Genomic DNA, 17039 nt, shown 5'->3' with positions numbered 1-17039 from the left:
TGGAACAGGCTTGATTTGACCTGGAACTTGTCTTTTCAGCAGGTCACAGTGTTTGTAAATACCCCTAGGAAGCTTAACGGAGCCCTCTCTGCAAATGTCAATTTTTCCGTTAAACCAAGAGTTACACCGACACAGACCTTCCGTCTTTCACCTTCTATTGTTTCTGCTCTCTAACCAAAATTATGACTTACGAAGAACAATGATGTAAACAGACTGATTTACAGAATTAAGTCCAAAGTTGCTCAGTAAGGCCCCTTCCGCACATGCAGAATAATGCACTTTCAATGCACTTTGAAGCTGGATTTTACTGTGCGGAATAGAAAAATCCACTTTCAAACAATTGTGAAGGTGGATTGAATGTGCGTTATTCTGCATGTGCGGAAGGGGCCTCAGAGTTACTCCCAAATAAGCTTGTATCGGAATGCAACTTCACCTGATTAACCAGCTAACCAGCTACTGCCCATTTGCCATAACTCTAATTGAAATGGTTTTGCACGCTACCACAAGGTACAATGAAAACCAGGCCACAGGATATCGCAACGGTCACCAGCTTGGAGGGTTTTAATAGGAGAATAAACACCGTCATGTAGGAGAGTTCCATCAATGATTACTAGCTGTGATAAATAAACAGAACCTCCATGCTCACTAGCAGCATACCTTAGAATATATTGTCGAAGGTTCCATGGCCAGAATCACTAGGGTGTTGTGGGTTTTCCATGTTGTATGGCCGTGTTCCAGTGGCCTTACCCCTTCGATAAGCAAAAGGCATCGCTCATCCTTGGAAGATCCTCTTTTATGAAGCAACAGTAACACACCGGAACCAAAATAGCAATAGCACGGGTTACTTCAGATTAAATTGGCCCTCACCAAATAATACTAGCGTCCCGCATCAAATCCTTTGGTCGATCAACCTACCAATTAAATGTTATTATGAAAACAATCACAGTCCTGCATCATCCGGCGTTTTAAGCTTTCGAACCCGGAACAGCAATTGCACCCACCACGTGGCGCATCGCGACAGAGACAGAACGATGGGGCTTTTCCACTTCATTCATTCCATTTTTCCATCCCTGCGCTCAAAGCGACTGACAGATCTCGTCGCTCATTCAGGTACTGGCCAGGTGAGACCTGTATACTTTTAGACCATGTTTCAACTCCGCAGGACTTTTCCATGTAGCAGATATCAAACTGACCCATGGGAGGAAAACCCGTTTTACTATAATTTAGCACGGCAGTGAATAAGTGAATGGCAGACGGGGAAGTTTTTGGTTCTAACTCAGCCAAGGGCTCCACCGACTGCTTGAATCCACTTACTGGGGAGCAAGGCCTTCCTTTGAAACACATCTGCAAAGGGGGCTTCAAAAGTCGCCTTCTCTCTCACACAGAGTCATGCAATAATTATTACAGAGGTCGGTCGTGATATTGGCCTACCTTATAGGGTTGTTCCAATGATTCCAAGTTTTTTTTTTAAAGGCAACATTATTATTGAACTCAAACCATCTGTAGGGACTGGCAGGCGTTCCTGGCTAGGAGAAAGTCTTTCCAGACAGCTGGAAGACTTTAACTGGTGGTTGACCCCGGCACCTTTCGCACTCGGGGCAACTGGACTAAGGCCCCACTGGACTGGGTTTGGGATGTTTAGCTACATCCCCGGGCACGATCAAATATGCAAGTCGATGCCTACGCGCCTTTCCCCCCTTCCTTCCCCCAGTCTCGTGATCTAATTTAAGTAATCGACACACAGGGGAGAGAATCTGCACTTCCAGTAAATCAGGAGAAGCCGTCTCCTCCCGTCCAGACGCGTCATTTATAAATATCTGGCTGGCAGCCATCAGGATACAGTTATAGCTGTCAAATCCTGGGAATGGGGGTGGGGGGGGAGCTCTGCTGTCTATTCCTGCCCCCAAACATCCACACGCAAACCCGAGCTATGACCTTGGATGTGTCAAAAAAAAAAAAGGACCTCTGGTGATATCTCTCTCTCTCTGTGTCTCTGCTCTTCAATCATCTGGGTTTTTTTTTGGCACAGCCATACCCCCAGCCCTGAGGTTCTCCAGCCTGCTGCTCAGGACCTCTTGGCAGGCCCCGTGCCCATCCTGGAAACCGTTCCCGACACCACCCATCTCCTTTGGCTCTTCCTCCAGGCAGCCCAGAGATCCCCGGGCGGACGGCTGCGTCTGCTGGTGTGTGCAGGCGCGGCGTTTGCGCCGTCGTGTGCCCCCTTTGTACACCGCCAGACGTTCGGTCTGGGCAACTTGACGGCGAGACAAAAGCCCCCCCCGAGCCCAGCCAGAGGCCCACCCCATGCAGCTGGAAGGGAAGCCCCCCTCCCCACCGCTGCAGAGGGCCAGGGCCGGCCTTGCCAACGCTCCACCTAAGCCGCCAGACCTCATGAGGCTGCGCCCCCACCCCACGCCGCCACCTCCCTTCCTGCGCTTGGAAACAGAAGAGGCGCCAGCCTTGGCGGAGAATGGGGAGCGCCGGGCTTTTTCTCTCCCCCGCTGCCCGTCTTTGCGAGGATCGGGGCCGGGTTCTGGAGCGGGCACCGATGCCCGCCTCGCCCCCCGCCCCAGAAAGAGCCCTTCGCCTCCCTTGCAGCGTCCCAGTCGGTCCCTTTGTGAGCACGGAGAGCCAGAGATCGGGGTTGGGAAAAGGGCTGGACCCGCCAGCGCGCAAACGGTGGCCAGGGCGCACGGCGGAGCTGGAGCCGGAGGCGCGCCGCCCTGGGGGGGCCAGCTGGGGGCGTCCGTCTCCCCTTAGACCGTCCCCCCCCCGCACACGCACACACAGCTGCATTTGCAAAAGGATGCTCTTGGCCACTGCACCACCCACCCTCCCTGCGGCCAGCGCCCTCGTTCCCACGCGCCCGGTGCCGCGCCGCCTGCAGAGGCTCAGGGCGATCCCGCAAGGCGTTGGGGGTCTGGATGGGCGGGGGGCGCTCGGGGCAGGGTCCGGCTTACCGGAACCGGGGCGAGTCCTTGATGCACTCCTCGAATTCCACCGTCATCTTGGCAGGGGCGGCGCTCAGAGCCCGGCCAGGCGCATCTCCCGCGCCTCCGACCGGCTCCCGCGCTCGCCTGGCAGGGCTGGGCGGCGAGCGGCGGCGGAGGAGGCTGCCCCAGCTGTCAGGCGCGCCAGGGAGCGTCGCCCAATTCCGCGCCGCCCAGCCGGTCTGCAACGCCCCGCGCCGGCGGAGGGAGGGAGGGAGGAAAGGAGGAGGAGGCCGCGCCGAAGGGGAGGCGGCTCTCGAACCCAGGACCCCGGCGGGGCGCAGGCCCGGGGAAGGGTGGAGATGGGGTCGGAAGACTTCTTTTGCAAAAGAGAGGAAAAAGAACATCCTAGCCTTCCTTGTCATTCGGTGCCTCTACCAAATACAACCCTGGTTTAGGGTTGCCAGTCTCCAGGTGGGGCTCCCTGGCCCAAATCTATCTCTGGTTAAGGATCGCTAACCTCCAAATCAGGCCTGGGGAGGGGCAAATCGGACCCTGGTTTAGGGTCGCCAGCCCCCTAACCCTGGTTAAGTATTGGTGACCTTTAGATCTAGCCTGGGAAGGGACAAATCAAACCCTGGTTAAGGGTTGCCAAACTCTGGGTGGGCCCAGAATTGTTAAATCTAATCCTGGCTTACAGCTGCCAACTTCCAGGTGGGGCCCAGGGTAGCAAATCTAACCCTGGGTCAGGGTTGTTAACCTCCAGCTGGGGTCTGGTTTTGGTTTGCCAGTCTCCAGGAAGGGCCCAGGGAGTGCAAATCTAACCCCAGTTTAGGGTTGCCATCCACCAGGCAGGCCAAGGATGGCTAAATCTAACCCTGGCATAGAGCTGCCAACCTCCAGGTGGGGCTCAAGGAGAAACTGATTTAGGGTTGCCAACCTACAGGTGAGCCAAAGATGGGCAAAGCTCACCCTGGCTCAGGTGGGGCTGGGTTACAGTCACCAACCTCCATAGTGTAGCAAGCTTCAGAGCACAGCAGAATTCTTTGTCAGCACAAAAAGGATGGAGGTGGGGTTCCCCACTTGGTGGCACTTCCCACTACCCAAGGGATCAAACCCAGAATGGGACCTGCTTATTCGGCCAGGTAGGGCTACTTTAAAACCAGAACAGCTGAGCAGAAAACAAGGATCCTTGCTTTGCGGGGACTCACTGCCTATGGAGAGTTGAGCCGAGCCAGGCATCATCCCAGCATGCTTTGCAATGTGGCAGAGGGGTGCCGTTTCCAGAGCATGCCCAGACATGCCTACTCTGAGCAGGGAGACACAGCATGATCAGAAGCTTTGGGCAGAGACCTTGGGAAGGCTGGTCCTCTTGGCTTCTCACCCTGTTCCAATGGGTAGCTGTGGTTTTTCTACGGCTGGGCTGGCCCTTTCCCTCTTAACACTCGGTTCCACCTGATCCTATTCTTGGGGGAAACTGGACTTTAATCTTCAGTCTCACGCAGCAGACAGTAGCTTTCATAGGAAGCTCTCTGCCATGTCTCTGTACGAGTCACTGATCTAGGCTGACCTTCATCTAGGTGCAAGGCCAAAACGTTTCTGTTTTCCCAGGCTTTTAATTAAGGGTTGATCCTTTAAAAAAAAATCATATTGTAACACACTTTTAGTCTGAAGGCTGTTAAATCCATTTTAAACTGCTCAGTGATGTTTCTTGTTTAATTCTCTGGCTAGGTTATTTTTTTTAACACCGGGTTTTAATTTATAGTGATTACTGTTTGTGCTTTATTGTGTTATTTTGTAAGCTGCCTCAGGCAAATTCTGCACGAGAAACTACTTTCAAGATCCCCTAAATGAAGAAACAAACAGGCTGTACATTTGCAGAGGCCAACCAGAATCGCTACACTCGGCAGAGGTAGTCTCTTAGCTCTCTGCAGGCTTTGGGCTAGTTCCCTTCCAATCCCAGGGTCACACAAAGCAGAAACTCAGACAGAATCACAACAGGCAGATTCCTCTGAAAATTCTCACTTTTGCATAGGCAAAAAGCAAACCCATTTTGTCTGTCAGTGTGAAGCATTCTTCATTTTTTAAAAAAGCAAATTGTGAGAAGTTTGGGGAACGATCCTAATGGGCAGCTAGAGTGAAACTGGAGGCCTTTACTTTTGGCTGCGATTCTACAGTGGCACAGACGATACAGTCGGGACACCTCCGTCTCTGAACTGCGGTACTTTGCGAATGGTGTGGCTCGGAGTCAGGATCAGATTAAGTTAATCTGCGGTGGCCATTAAAGAGCAATAAATGCCCTCCTCCGTGTGTGTGCGGGCGCGCATGTTTAATCCCGATCAGTTAGCAGAAGCTGTGGGAACGTTTTCTCCCCGGCATGAGCGACGCGCTGACCAGATTGCGTAAGTCCTGTGGCAGGTTACGGCAGACGCATCTGGTCCAGCTTCAGTGTCGATCTGCTGGAACATTTGGGAGGATGTATAGATCTTAGCAGATGCCTACAGCGCAGACCCTGGGAAAAAAAATCAGCCTCAACTGCTGCCGTGAAACAAGATTTCTGGTCCAGCCTTAATTGGAAAGGTCTCCCGCTCTGGTTGCTCAGATTCTGGCCTATCAGGGTTGCCGGAGCAGGAAGCAACCTATAACGGAGTCATATCTGCTCTGCAGCCAAGTGACTGAGAGCTAGCATGGTATAGTGGTTAAGAGCAGGCACACTCTAATCTGGAGAACCGGGTTTCATTCCCCGCTCTGCCACTTGAGCTGTGGAGGCTTTTCTGGTGAACCAGATTAGCTTGTGCACTCCAATGTGCATGCCAGCTGGGTGGCCTTGGGCTAGTCACAGTTCTTTGGAGCGCTGTCAGCTCCACCCACCTCACAGGGTGTTTGTTGTGGGGAGGAGGGGAGGGAAAGGAGATTGTAAGTCCCTTTGAATCTCCTTACAGGAGAGAAAAGGATTTAAATCCAAACTCCTCCTCCTCCTCCTGCCATACAAAGAGAAAAAATATTATCTGAGGCCCCTTCCGCAGATGCAGAATAATGCACTTTCAATCCTCTTTCAATGCACTTGGCCGCTGGATTTTACTGTGCGGAAGAGCAAATATCCACTTGCAAGCAATTGTGAAAGTGGATTGAAAGTGCATTATTCTGCATGTGTGGAAGGGGCCAGCAATCTACACATCAAAGGGGCAGCCATCAGAGCAGTAGAAAAGAAGGATGCTCATCAGATATACCTATCTGTATATTCCCTCTCTATAGTCCCTCTCTGGAGTCTGAGGCTATGAGACAGTGCAAAGGCCTTCCCTTGGAGCATTTTAAAAAATGAAACTTCTGCTCCCCGTCTCTGGAACTTTAAGCTCTGAATGATTCAGCTGTGGTTTAGCATCTGGATTTGAAGATTTCACATCGCACGCTCACGGGCAGGCATAAGAACTAGAACATTTTAAGTGAAAGCTGGGTTTTGTGCAAAGCCAACAGCACGCGCTGCAGGTTTTCTTTGCACTGTTGGAATTGCAGCGTATGCAAAGCCCTGACAGCGCCTATATATTCCAGCACGCTCCTTTTTAATTCCCCAAATGTATCAGTGGCATTCCCCCTAGAATGAGTTCTCAAAGCAACTTGCAATATACAACTATTTTAAAAATCCTATAAAAACTCCATAAAACGTTAACAGGAACGATGCAAGCAGCCACATTTCCCAGGCCCAAGCCACTTGGCCTGTTGCCAGAAGCGGATGCAAGGCCCAAGAAAGACTGCAGCTGGGCAATTCTCAAGCCTGAATGCATCGGACTGCGCATGCATGCAGCCCAAAGGGCCACTGAGCCATGTTTGTAGCACACGGTGCTCCTGCATGCTGTCAGGGCAAGGGCGTGTTCATCTGGCTGCCGTGTGGAAATCTGCCTCTAAACAAATTCAGGCAGGAAGAAGGCTCTGTCGGACACCGACAAGGGAACCTCCATGCCGGGGCTTACTGCCCAGGGTAGGCTGACCAGCCGTCCCGCTTTTGGCGGGACCGGCCCGCCTTTGGACAATTTGTCCCGCGTCCCGCGGGTTCAACAAATTGTCCCAATTGGGGAGGCTGCTGCACTGCCTTGGGGGCGCAAGGCAGTGCGGCAGCCTCCCGTGCGCCCGGCCGCAGGAGCGCACAGGCTTCTGGGGCTTGCCGTTTGCTGCTCTGTCACAGGGCGGCAAACGGAGAGCCCAGGAAGCCCGTGCGCTGCTGCGGCCGTGCGCACCGGCTTCTGGGGCTCGCGGTTTGCCACCCTGTGACAGAGCGGCAAACGGCGAGCCCCAGAAGCCGGTGCACTCCTGCGGCTGCGCGCACGCGCCGCCACCTCCCTGTCCCGGATAACAAAGGTGACCATCTGGTCACCTTAGCCCAGGGGGACGTATGGGGTCAAATGTCCCCGGGCTGTGGCCATTTTGTCACGTGGGGCCCCCCAGAAAATTGCCCCCCCACCCCTCCTCCTTGCCCCCAGGTCCATACAGTGACTTCAAGAACTGGTGCAAAAAAAGCTGTTTGGTCGTGGTGGGGGAGGGCAGCTGCCCACATGGGGGAGGGGGAGGGGTTGGAAAACTCAGATTTTGCACTGGATTACATTTCCCCTAGATATGCCTCTGTCTCCATGTCATGAGGAAGGGTCTTTCTAAATATCAGATACAAGTATTGGCTTACGACAAGTCATGCCACCGACTCATTCTATGTGTGTTCTGGTACTGTGTGTTCTGGTTGGCAGCAGTTTTCTGGCGTTTTAAACATGTCAGGTACCACTGGTGATTCCTCCAGCATCCCCCTGGCAATCGGCCCTTCCCACCCTGTTTTTAACTTTCATGCGCGTGAATAGATGGCCCAGGCCAGCCAGATCTCATCAGATTTGGAAGCTAAGCAGGGTTGGCTCTGGTTAGCACCTGGAAGGGAAGTCTCCGGATGATTGATCCAGATGATCGATCAGTGGTGTAGTGGTTAAGAGCAGGTGCATTCTAATCTGCAGGAACTGGGTTTGATTCCCCGCTCTGCCGCTTGAGCTGTGGAGGCTCATCTGGGGAATTCAGATTAGCCTGTACACTCCCACACACGCCAGCTGGGTGACCTTGGGCTAGTCACAGCTTTTCGGAGCTCTCTCAGCCCCACCTACCTCACAGGGTGTTTGTTGTGAGGGAGGGAAGGGCAAGGAGTTTGTAAGCCCCTTTGAGTCTCCTACAGGAGAGAAAGGGGGGATATAAATCCAAACTCCTCCTCCTTCTTCAGGTCCCTTGGAGAAAATGGCTAATGTGGAGGGGTTGCTCTTGGGCATTATACTCTGCTAAGTTGCCTCAGGCTCCGTGCCCCAAATCCCCAGGAATTTCTCACCGCAGAGCTGGCAGGCAACCCCACTGCGCCAACTATCCACAGTCTATTGAGTTCAAGCTTGATAGGGGGCAAATCTGGATCAGAGTGAGGACGAACTGGGCCTGATTCCTAGAAAAATAAATTATCTTTGCACACAAAAGACACTCTGCACAGGCTCAGGGGTGCCTTGCCCAATATGCATGTGTAAAGTGCCATCAATACAGTGCTATCGAGCTTACATCTGACTTCGGGCGACCCTGGGGGGGTTTCCAAGGCAAATCACCAACAGAGGTGGTTTGCCCGTAGCTCCATTATAAAAAACAAAGGACAAAAGCAAACCCTTTCCTGTTGTTGAAAGAAAAGTACTAACCCACAGATGCACTGGCATAGAGTTGATGTATTGAAACATTGTGAACTTGTGGTTGTAAATGTACTGATATATTATTAATTGATATTGTCTATGTGTTGATATTTATTATGCTGATGGATTGCTAATGGATTGTTGATGGATTGCCAATATACTGATTTATTGTTAATGTATTGATCGTATGAATTTAGTACTGATGTATTGATATGTATTATGTAGTGCTGCCGGTATTTCTTATTAGTTAATTGTTCGGCTTGGGGTGTTTAAGTCACCATTGGAAATTTCATTCTTATTATGTAGTTTTTATGTATGTTGTTAGTTACAAAGTCTGTTGTTTTTACGTATGTTGTTAGTTACAATGTTTGTTGCGACTTTGTTACAATGTATATTGCTTTATTTTGTTGTTAGTCGCCCTGAGCCCTTCGGGGATAGGGTGGGGTATAAATCGAATTACAAATACAAAGTTATTGTTTTATATGTATATTTGCCGAATTATGATGTTTTGTTTCTTTTTTTCCGGAAGGAAGGAAGGAAGGAAGGAAGGAAGGAAGGAAGGAAGGAAGGAAGGACATCTTTAAAAGTACTCGACCCAAGATAGCCAACATTTTGAAAACAAAAAAAGGAGCTGTTCCAGTTTTCTAAAAATCCACCTCGTATTTAAATGACCTTTTTCTGGAGACACTAGACGTGGATTGAAATGTTTAGCACAAAGGGGAGTGGACGCTTTTGTCTGGGTTGAGAATTTCCTCCTCATCCCTAACCAGCACCGAGCTTGCGTCTCGCCCCCTCCCGCAGCCTACCGAGTAGCTAAATTGCGGACGAATGTCGTCATCAGAATGCGACCACGACCTTGTGAGGGCTCCTCTGCAAGCGCCCTATCTCTTTCATTGCAGCGGTTTTGCTGTCTTGCTGCTGCCTGAAAATAGCAACAAAAAAAGAGAGGGCGGGATCGTTGCAAACCAGGTTAGGGAGGCAAGGAACCAGATTCCGACCCCGCAGATTAGTAAGAGACATAAGACCATACTGCAATAGCAGAAGCATCTTGGAAGTCCTAGGGATAAAAACCATAATCGCTATAATTTCAGTACAGGAAGGCAATAATCATATGGTCATTGGGAGGCCTTTTTAAATACAAAAAGTGAGCTAGGAATCCCAACTCCATGCGCCATGCATGTGGGTGTGCAGCATGATCGAGAACATGCATTTGTTTTCAGCTGCCAGTTTTAAATGCAAGGGACAGTGGAGGGTTTGCCAGGGGGAAAAGTCGAGGAAAACTTTTTGACATCCTCAATATTCCTGAGCTTGAATGCAACTTGAATGCTGCTGTGAGATTTATATTTAAGCATAGGGGATTGCTGCCGAAATTGTACCATCAGGGCTTTGGGGAAAGCCACGATGACCCCTTCAACCACTCGTTATTTAATCTTTTTTCAGTACTATGGGACTAAATATTGGTAGGTATTGCCTGTTACAAAATCTTCCCTGATAAGGTGAATTGCGGGTGGGCTTGGGGGGTCGAGAGGGGCCGCCATTCAGTCTGCTGGATATCTTTAGGATTTTGTAAAAATTCAGATTGGGTCGTTTCCTGGTTTGTGGCAGGCACCAGAACATTCAGACTCTGCCGTGATAAGGCTGTGACAGTTGTGTGGTTTAGTACAAACTGATACAGTTCAGAACCCTATTTTTGGGACAGGGCTGTAGAGAGAATTCTGGAAGCCTATTACCTGCTGTACACATCAGACAAAACTTTCCAGTTTTAAAAGGTTCTGAATGAATCTCAGTTTAAAGTCAGTTGTTGAAGGGAAACAAGGTGGCTTTAAAGTCAGCAAATATAACTTGCTGTTTATACAGTGTTTCTGGCGTTTCCTGCACTCTCTGTGCATTGGCATGCTGCCCGCCTTGCAGGGGTGTTTTCTCCCCAGGTTGCAGTTTGTTAGCTGTTTCCCTCTCCTTTTACGCTTGGAATTTGGCAGGGGCGGGGAAGAGAACCAAAGTTTATAGATCTGAAGAAACACATTCCTTGAAAGGGCAAAACGGTGGAGAGTTTGAATGTCGTTTTGTGCCATGGAATTGGAGGCGAGTTCTATTCCCTTCTACGCAATTCTCTTTTCGGCCAAATGGAGACTTTAGCCAAACAGGGATGGAGGAGAGGCGAGGAGATAATTGGAATTAAACATGCAAATGACATCTGCGGTTAATCTGCTAAGATGCTCCTTTGTGCACCTGCTGCTTAAATATTTTCTTTTGTGTCTAACCGCCCCGTGTTCTTTTATTATTAAGAGGGGGATTCTTCTGCTCAGAGTGTGCTGGTCTATTCCTAAATGAGTTTTTTTTAAGTGACTTTGAAAAAAAAATTAATTGGTTTGGTTCTAGTTTGGTTGGGAAGATCTATGTTCTTGGTCACATAACGTTTCTGTGACCTGACAAGAGAGCAAGAAATATAGAGGCTTAGCTTGGAATTCAGAAAACGCTGGTACAAAGGATGGGCCACATCCTTTCTGCACATCCTTTCTGTGCAGTCCATTACAGCGTTGTGCCATCGGTGTTATTGACAATGCTGCAGCAACAGAGCATTCGCATGGGCGGGTGCTCCGTAGACCCCAGCGCTTCGCATGGCTGTGCTTTGCAAACAGCGTTCTTTTTTCCCCAGGTTAGACATCACGGGCGTTCGGCGCCAGGATTGGCCAGTGTGGGCCGCCATTGTGGGGGGTGGACTATGCAGCACCAATTCCTGGTGGGTGCTTCGCATAACGCCAACTGTGGAGCACCGTTGTTGAAAAGACACGCTTGGCGAGTGATTTTCGAATAAAGCATTGTGGGGCCGTTGGAGAGTTGCCACATCGCTGCAGCGTCGTTTCTGCAGCGACGGCCGTGCAAACTCCCCGCCTATAATGCATTTTTTTGCTGTCCTTTTACCTGCTTTTTTGGCCTGTGCGGAAATGGCCATAGGGTATTTGGTGATCTTAGACAAATCACCCTCTCTGGACCTCAGCTCTCTCAACTGGAACATGGGAATAATAATGCTGGTCTGCCTTGCAGGGTGGTTGTGAGACTGTGAATATGATAACGCCTGGCTATTGAGTGTAAATGGTCTTAGGGGAAGGGAAGGCCTAGAAAGGACAACTTGGGGATTGGGCAGAAGCAGCTGAAACATTTGTCAACTCTGTGTAGTAAATTTGTTATACTTTTGATGAAATTTGCGAGCTATCTAGAAGGCTGTTTATGGTGACACGTAGGGGTAACATTATTTTTTAGGTGAAGTAGTACACATGAACACTAGGTTGACGTTTGGGGCAAGATAGTTAACTGAACCAACCCTTAAGGATGCTCAGTTTAAAAACTTCCTCTCTTCAAATGTTTGTTATTCGTCCGCCGTCGTTGGTTTCGTATTCATGTTTGCACATATACTCAATTCAGGCAAGGGAGAGCTGCTATCTGTGATAGTAAAACAGAACCTCCATGGACAGAAATTGCATACCCGCAGATAGCATGTTGTGTAAAGGAGGGGAATGCCACCATCTTCATGCTGTGGAATTCCTGAAGAACATAAGAACAAGTCAGCTGGATCAGACCCAGAGTCCATCTAGTCCAGCTCTCTGCTACTCGCAGTGGCCCACCAGGTGCCTTTGGGAGCTCACATGCAGGATGTGAAAGCAATGGCCTTCTGCAACTGTTGCTCCCGAGCACCTGGTCTGTTAAGGCATTTGCAATCTCAGATCAAAGAGGATCAAGATTGGTAGCCATAAATCGACTTCTCCTCCATAAATCTGTCCAAGCCCCTTTTAAAGGTATTCAGCTGTCCTCTGCTGGAAACAGAATACTGGAGCAGATGGCCTGCAGTCTGATTTGTCAAAGCAGCGCCGGTCTCGTTTTCAGCATGCGTATTGGCCGGCATGGCTGTCAGTTTTCAAATGACGGGTTCTTTGTTTCGTTTTCAGTGGCGTGATGGCCGTTCCCCCTCACCAGGCTGTGCTGGGAGTGCAGAATTACCTAGAGGTATGTGCTTTGACTGTGGGTTTTGAGGTGGGGGATTGGACAATCTGATGTGTCCGTGGGGGAAGGTCACAAGACATGCGTTAAAAAGAGGTTGTTGGGAGAACAGGAATGTATACATTTTCTTTCTCTGTGGGAGAGATTGACTGGCTGACTCGTAGAGGCCAACCAAGTATGGTCTGGACCAGTGATTTTCAACCAGGGTTCCGTGGTACCCTGGGGTACCGTGGCAATGCTACCCCCCTCACTTTTGTGGTGTCTCCTGCCGGCGCCAGCAAGAACATGGAGCTGGCTCGGGGCAGGGCCTGCCACAAGGTCAGCAGCCACTTCCTGCCCCCCCCCCCGCCCAGTTCTTCCCTTCACCCTGGGAGGGGAAGGTGGGGGGTGGTGCAAGCAGGGGCACTGGGAGGGGAAGGTGGGGGGGGGGTGGCAGGGGTACCGTGAGATATGAAGAGTGAGGTCAAGGGTACCGGGGCATCGAAAAGGTTGGTAAACACTGGTCTGGACTGTATCACTTTAGACTTGAGAGGGGAAGTCACATGACAGAACGGCGCCACTTCCTGTGCCATCCCTCCGTAGAGGAAAACAAGCGTGCCTGTAAAGAAAAGGCTTTTCCATGACATGCTAATTTTCAGGATTTGTGAGTATTCCATCTCAAGGGCGCTTGCCTGCAGCCTGAAGCGGTATAGAGCAGATGCCGGTCGACATTGCTCGACGAGATCCGAGCCAAACTTCAGTGGGAAGGAGTCGCTTTCCTCCGTGTCCGCCCTCCAGATCTGTGCCCGGAGCAGCCGGTCCGGTCCGTGTAGCACAGCGGGAGTGAGAGCAGTTAGAGAGGATGAGAGCCCTGAAAATACAAACTGGCTTTCTAGCGGCATATGGTGCGGAGGCCCAGCCAGGAGCTCGGTTTCGAGCAGACACACGATTTTGCTTCTCAAAGCCACCGTGGCAAAGTTCCCAACTGGAGCTGACAAAGGCCGCTGGCCTGATAGAAGGCAGCGTAATCCTGTTGCTTTTCTGAAGGGGACGACTCACGTCTGCTAAGTCGTCATCCCTGGGAGCCAGGTGGTCACAGCATAAGGCAAGAAGGTGGGTGCATCACCCCCCAATGACCTGCCCTCCCTGTGTGTTCTGTCCCAGGCTGTAGTTCAGACTGGCGGGAAGCGGTTGTTTTTCTGGTGGTACAAATCACAGCTGGACGTCCCCCACTGATGGTCATACGAGGATCCAGACCTGGAAGGTGCATCCTGTCACTTCAGCTTTGCCCTGCGGACAGAACAAGACCAGAAGCCAAGCCTGAGGCTTAATACTGCCTGCCAATCTCAGAGGCTGAGGTGGGAATAGGGCTGCCAACCTCCAGATAATGGCTGGAGATTTCCTGGTCTTGTAACTCATGTCCAGGTGGTAGAGATCAGTTCACCTGGAGAAAATGGCCACTTCGTAGGGTGGACTCTATGGCAGTAGAACCCACTGAAGGGGAAATGGCCGCTTCGTAGGGTAGACTCTATGGCAGTAGAACCCACTGAAGGGGAAATGGCTGCTTCGTAGGGTGGACTCTTTGGCAGTAGAACCCACTGAAAGGGAAATGGCCGCTTCGTAGGGTGGACTCTATGGCAGTAGAACCCACTGAAGGGGAAATGGCCGCTTTGTAGGGTGGACTCTATCGCAGTAGAACCCCGCTGAAGGGGAAATGGCCACTTCGTAGGGTGGACTCTATGGCATTAGAACCCACTGAAGGGGAAATGGCCGCTTCGTAGGGTAGACTCTATGGCATTAAAACCCACTGAGGAGAAAATGGCCTTTTGGAAGGATGGACTCCATGGCCCTATGGCGCTCCAGATGTTCATGGACTACAATTCCCATCAGCCCTTGCCAGCATATCCAATTGGCCATGCTGGCAGGGGCTGGTGGGAATTGTAGTCCATCTGGAGCGCCATAGGTTGGCCAACCCTGTCCTAGGTCCCATTGTGGCCCCTCCCCTCCCCAAACTCTGTCCCCCTCAGGCTCCACCTCCAAAAATTTCAGCTATTTCCCAACCTGAAGCCAGCAGCCCTACCCGAGAGAGTTGTGAGGCCTTAACCTGACAACTCAAGAGACTAGGTGGCAGCCTCAGGCTGTGTGATTCTTGCTTAATGTCAAACACCCAGAAACAAAATGGCTTGTCCCCCTTTGTGTGTATTTGTGGGTCAGTTAGAAAAGCTTGTCCTCTCCCTGCTGGGCAGCTATTATTTAACAAAATACGTTAAATTAACTTGGACTGGTAAAAAAACAAAGGCCTGGTCATTTTGACCTGCCAAGGGTTGGTGGAGTCTGTTCACAGGGTTGAGACCTGGGCTAATTTGTAAAAACAAATCCGTCAGCTGCTACTGTAGTGCAAAACAATGACATTATTGTTTTTAGTGTCATAATTTTAAAATTTTACAACGTCGGGTTCAGGTTTCTGTAAGTGTAACTGGTAGAATCGGTGGCCATTGTCTGTGCTCAGGAAAAGGATAGTCGATGCATTTTTGGAGAACAGATCCAACAAAAACTATTGCCTGTAATGGCAAAGTAGAATCTCCATTACCGTCTTGCCGTGGGGCAGTAACGAGGAGCAGCAGTGGCGTAGTGGTTAAGAGCAGGTGCGCTCTAATCTGGAGGAACCGGGTTTGATTCCCCGCTCTGCTGCCTGAGCTGTGGAGGCTTATCTGGGGAATTCAGATTAGCTTGTGCACTTCAACACAAGCCAGCTGGGTGACCTTGGGCTAGTCACAGCTCTACGGAGCTCTCTCAGCCCCACCCACCTCACAGGGTATCTGTCATGGGGGGGGGGGAAGGGAAAGGAGATTGTAAGCCCTTTTGAGTCTCCTTACAGGAGAGAAAGGGGGGATATAAATCCAAACTCTTCTTCTTCCATGCCCCTGATTGCAGACCTTTTGGGGGCAGAGCATCTGGCTGCACAATGTGGCAAACAAGATGACCAACTTAATCACTGAGTTGATCCAGCAAAGCTTATTACAGTGTATGGATCAATATGTGTTTTTGAGAGAGGTGTGGATAGGACAACTGTCCCCTCTATGTCACCTCTGTGTGAGGGTCTCCACAGAGCAAGGGTTCAGGGACGGATGAGTTCAGTGCATTTGCTATATCAGCCTCCGCGGCTCAATCCCTCTCGGCTGAACGCCACACCTGGCTTTCTCGAGGCTGCGTTGATGTCGGAGGAGCTGAATCAGGGCCCTCTTGATTAGAACCACCTGGAATGCCTTGAAGGACCATCACGACAAACTTGCCTGAAGCCTGCCAGGAATTACTCAGCCCTTCAAACGCCTCCCCTCCCTTCCTTTTGGAGGCCTTCACGTTTCCATAATCACAAAGGCCCTGGTGCGTGAAAGCAGAGAGTGGAAGGAGATTGAGTTTGAATGTATTAGGTGCTGAGTTTTCGTGGTTTTTTTTCTGGCTGCCAACTGGGACACGAGTTTAGTCTTCGGTGAGAAGTTTCTCAGCCTTTTGGTAACAGCTGTGCAAGGGCTCCCCACCCTTTCCTGGATCGAAACTGGCAACGCGTCTCCTCTTTACACTCCAAGAGAGAGATGCACGTCTTGCTCTCGGCCAGCTCCTACATCTACAGGCAGACATTTTCCATCCCAATTTCTAGATTTTCCCAGCATCGTGCCTACCTCTTTGGCAAGTCCTCTGAGGCTCAGGGATGGGATGGTGAGTTCTGAGCCGGAGGGATGTTTCTTGGATTCCCCCTGAGCTTTGGGGGATTCTAGGGGCATCCTTACTTTCTTGCAAAGAAGAAGAAGAGTTTGGATGTATCTCCCCCCCCTCCTCTAAGGAGGCTCAAGGTGGCTTATAAGCTCCTTTCCCTTCCTCTCCCCACAACAAACACCCTGTGAGGTAGGTGGGGCTGAGAGAGTTCAGAGAGAACTGTGACTAGCCCCAGGTCACCCAACAGGAATGTAGGAGTGCGGAAACACATCTGGTTCACCAGATAAGCCTCTGCCACTCAGGTGGAGGAGGGGGGAATCAAACCTGGTTCTCCAAATTAGAATCCACCTCCTCTTAACAACGACACCATGCTGGCTCTCCAAGATGTTGTTGCTTGCATTTTGGCCACAATGGTGATGCCGTCTCCTCTACCTGGTCTGGATTTTGGCTCCAGCACTCTGCCTTTTCTCCTGTGTTCTTGCGAGTGGCCATGGGCAATCTGCTAACAACAGAGGAGCTCCTGATTTGGATGGGAAACGATTCTGGCAGAGATGGCCGGGGTAGAAGAAGAAGAGTTTGGATTTATAACCCCCCCCCCTTTTCTCTCCTGTAGGAGACTCAAAAGGGCTTTCAATCTCCTTTCCCTCCTGCCCCCCAAACAAACATGCTGTGAGGTAGGTGGGGCTGAGAGAGCTCCGTAGAGCTATGACTAACCCAAGGTCACCAGCTGGTT

General features: G+C 50.7%; 2 protein-coding genes across 6 annotated transcripts in view; one reads left to right on the top strand and one right to left on the bottom strand.

Moving 5' to 3' along the window:
- Positions 1–3108, bottom strand: part of ACAP3 (ArfGAP with coiled-coil, ankyrin repeat and PH domains 3) — a 134132-nt gene extending 131024 nt beyond the window's left edge. For all 5 annotated transcript variants that reach the window (XM_048518556.1, XM_048518558.1, XM_048518559.1 and 2 more), the window contains exon 1: positions 2961–3108. In XM_048518556.1, the coding sequence (XP_048374513.1) occupies positions 2961–3007 (47 nt within the window). In that variant the 5' untranslated portion in view covers positions 3008–3108. The remainder of the gene's footprint in view (positions 1–2960) is intronic.
- Positions 3109–9522: 6414 nt separating this feature from the next.
- Positions 9523–17039, top strand: part of PUSL1 (pseudouridine synthase like 1) — a 32755-nt gene continuing 25238 nt past the window's right edge. Inside the window, exons 1-2 of the mRNA XM_048519454.1 lie at positions 9523–10077; positions 12562–12619. Coding sequence (XP_048375411.1) covers positions 10019–10077; positions 12562–12619 — 117 coding nt within the window. The 5' untranslated portion in view covers positions 9523–10018. The remainder of the gene's footprint in view (positions 10078–12561; positions 12620–17039) is intronic.

The sequence above is a fragment of the Sphaerodactylus townsendi genome, linkage group LG16 (genome assembly GCF_021028975.2).
Source record: "Sphaerodactylus townsendi isolate TG3544 linkage group LG16, MPM_Stown_v2.3, whole genome shotgun sequence".
NCBI lineage: Eukaryota > Metazoa > Chordata > Lepidosauria > Squamata > Sphaerodactylidae > Sphaerodactylus > Sphaerodactylus townsendi.
The sequence above is the reverse complement of the archived record's forward strand: the minus strand, read 5'-3'. Positions and strand labels throughout refer to the sequence as shown.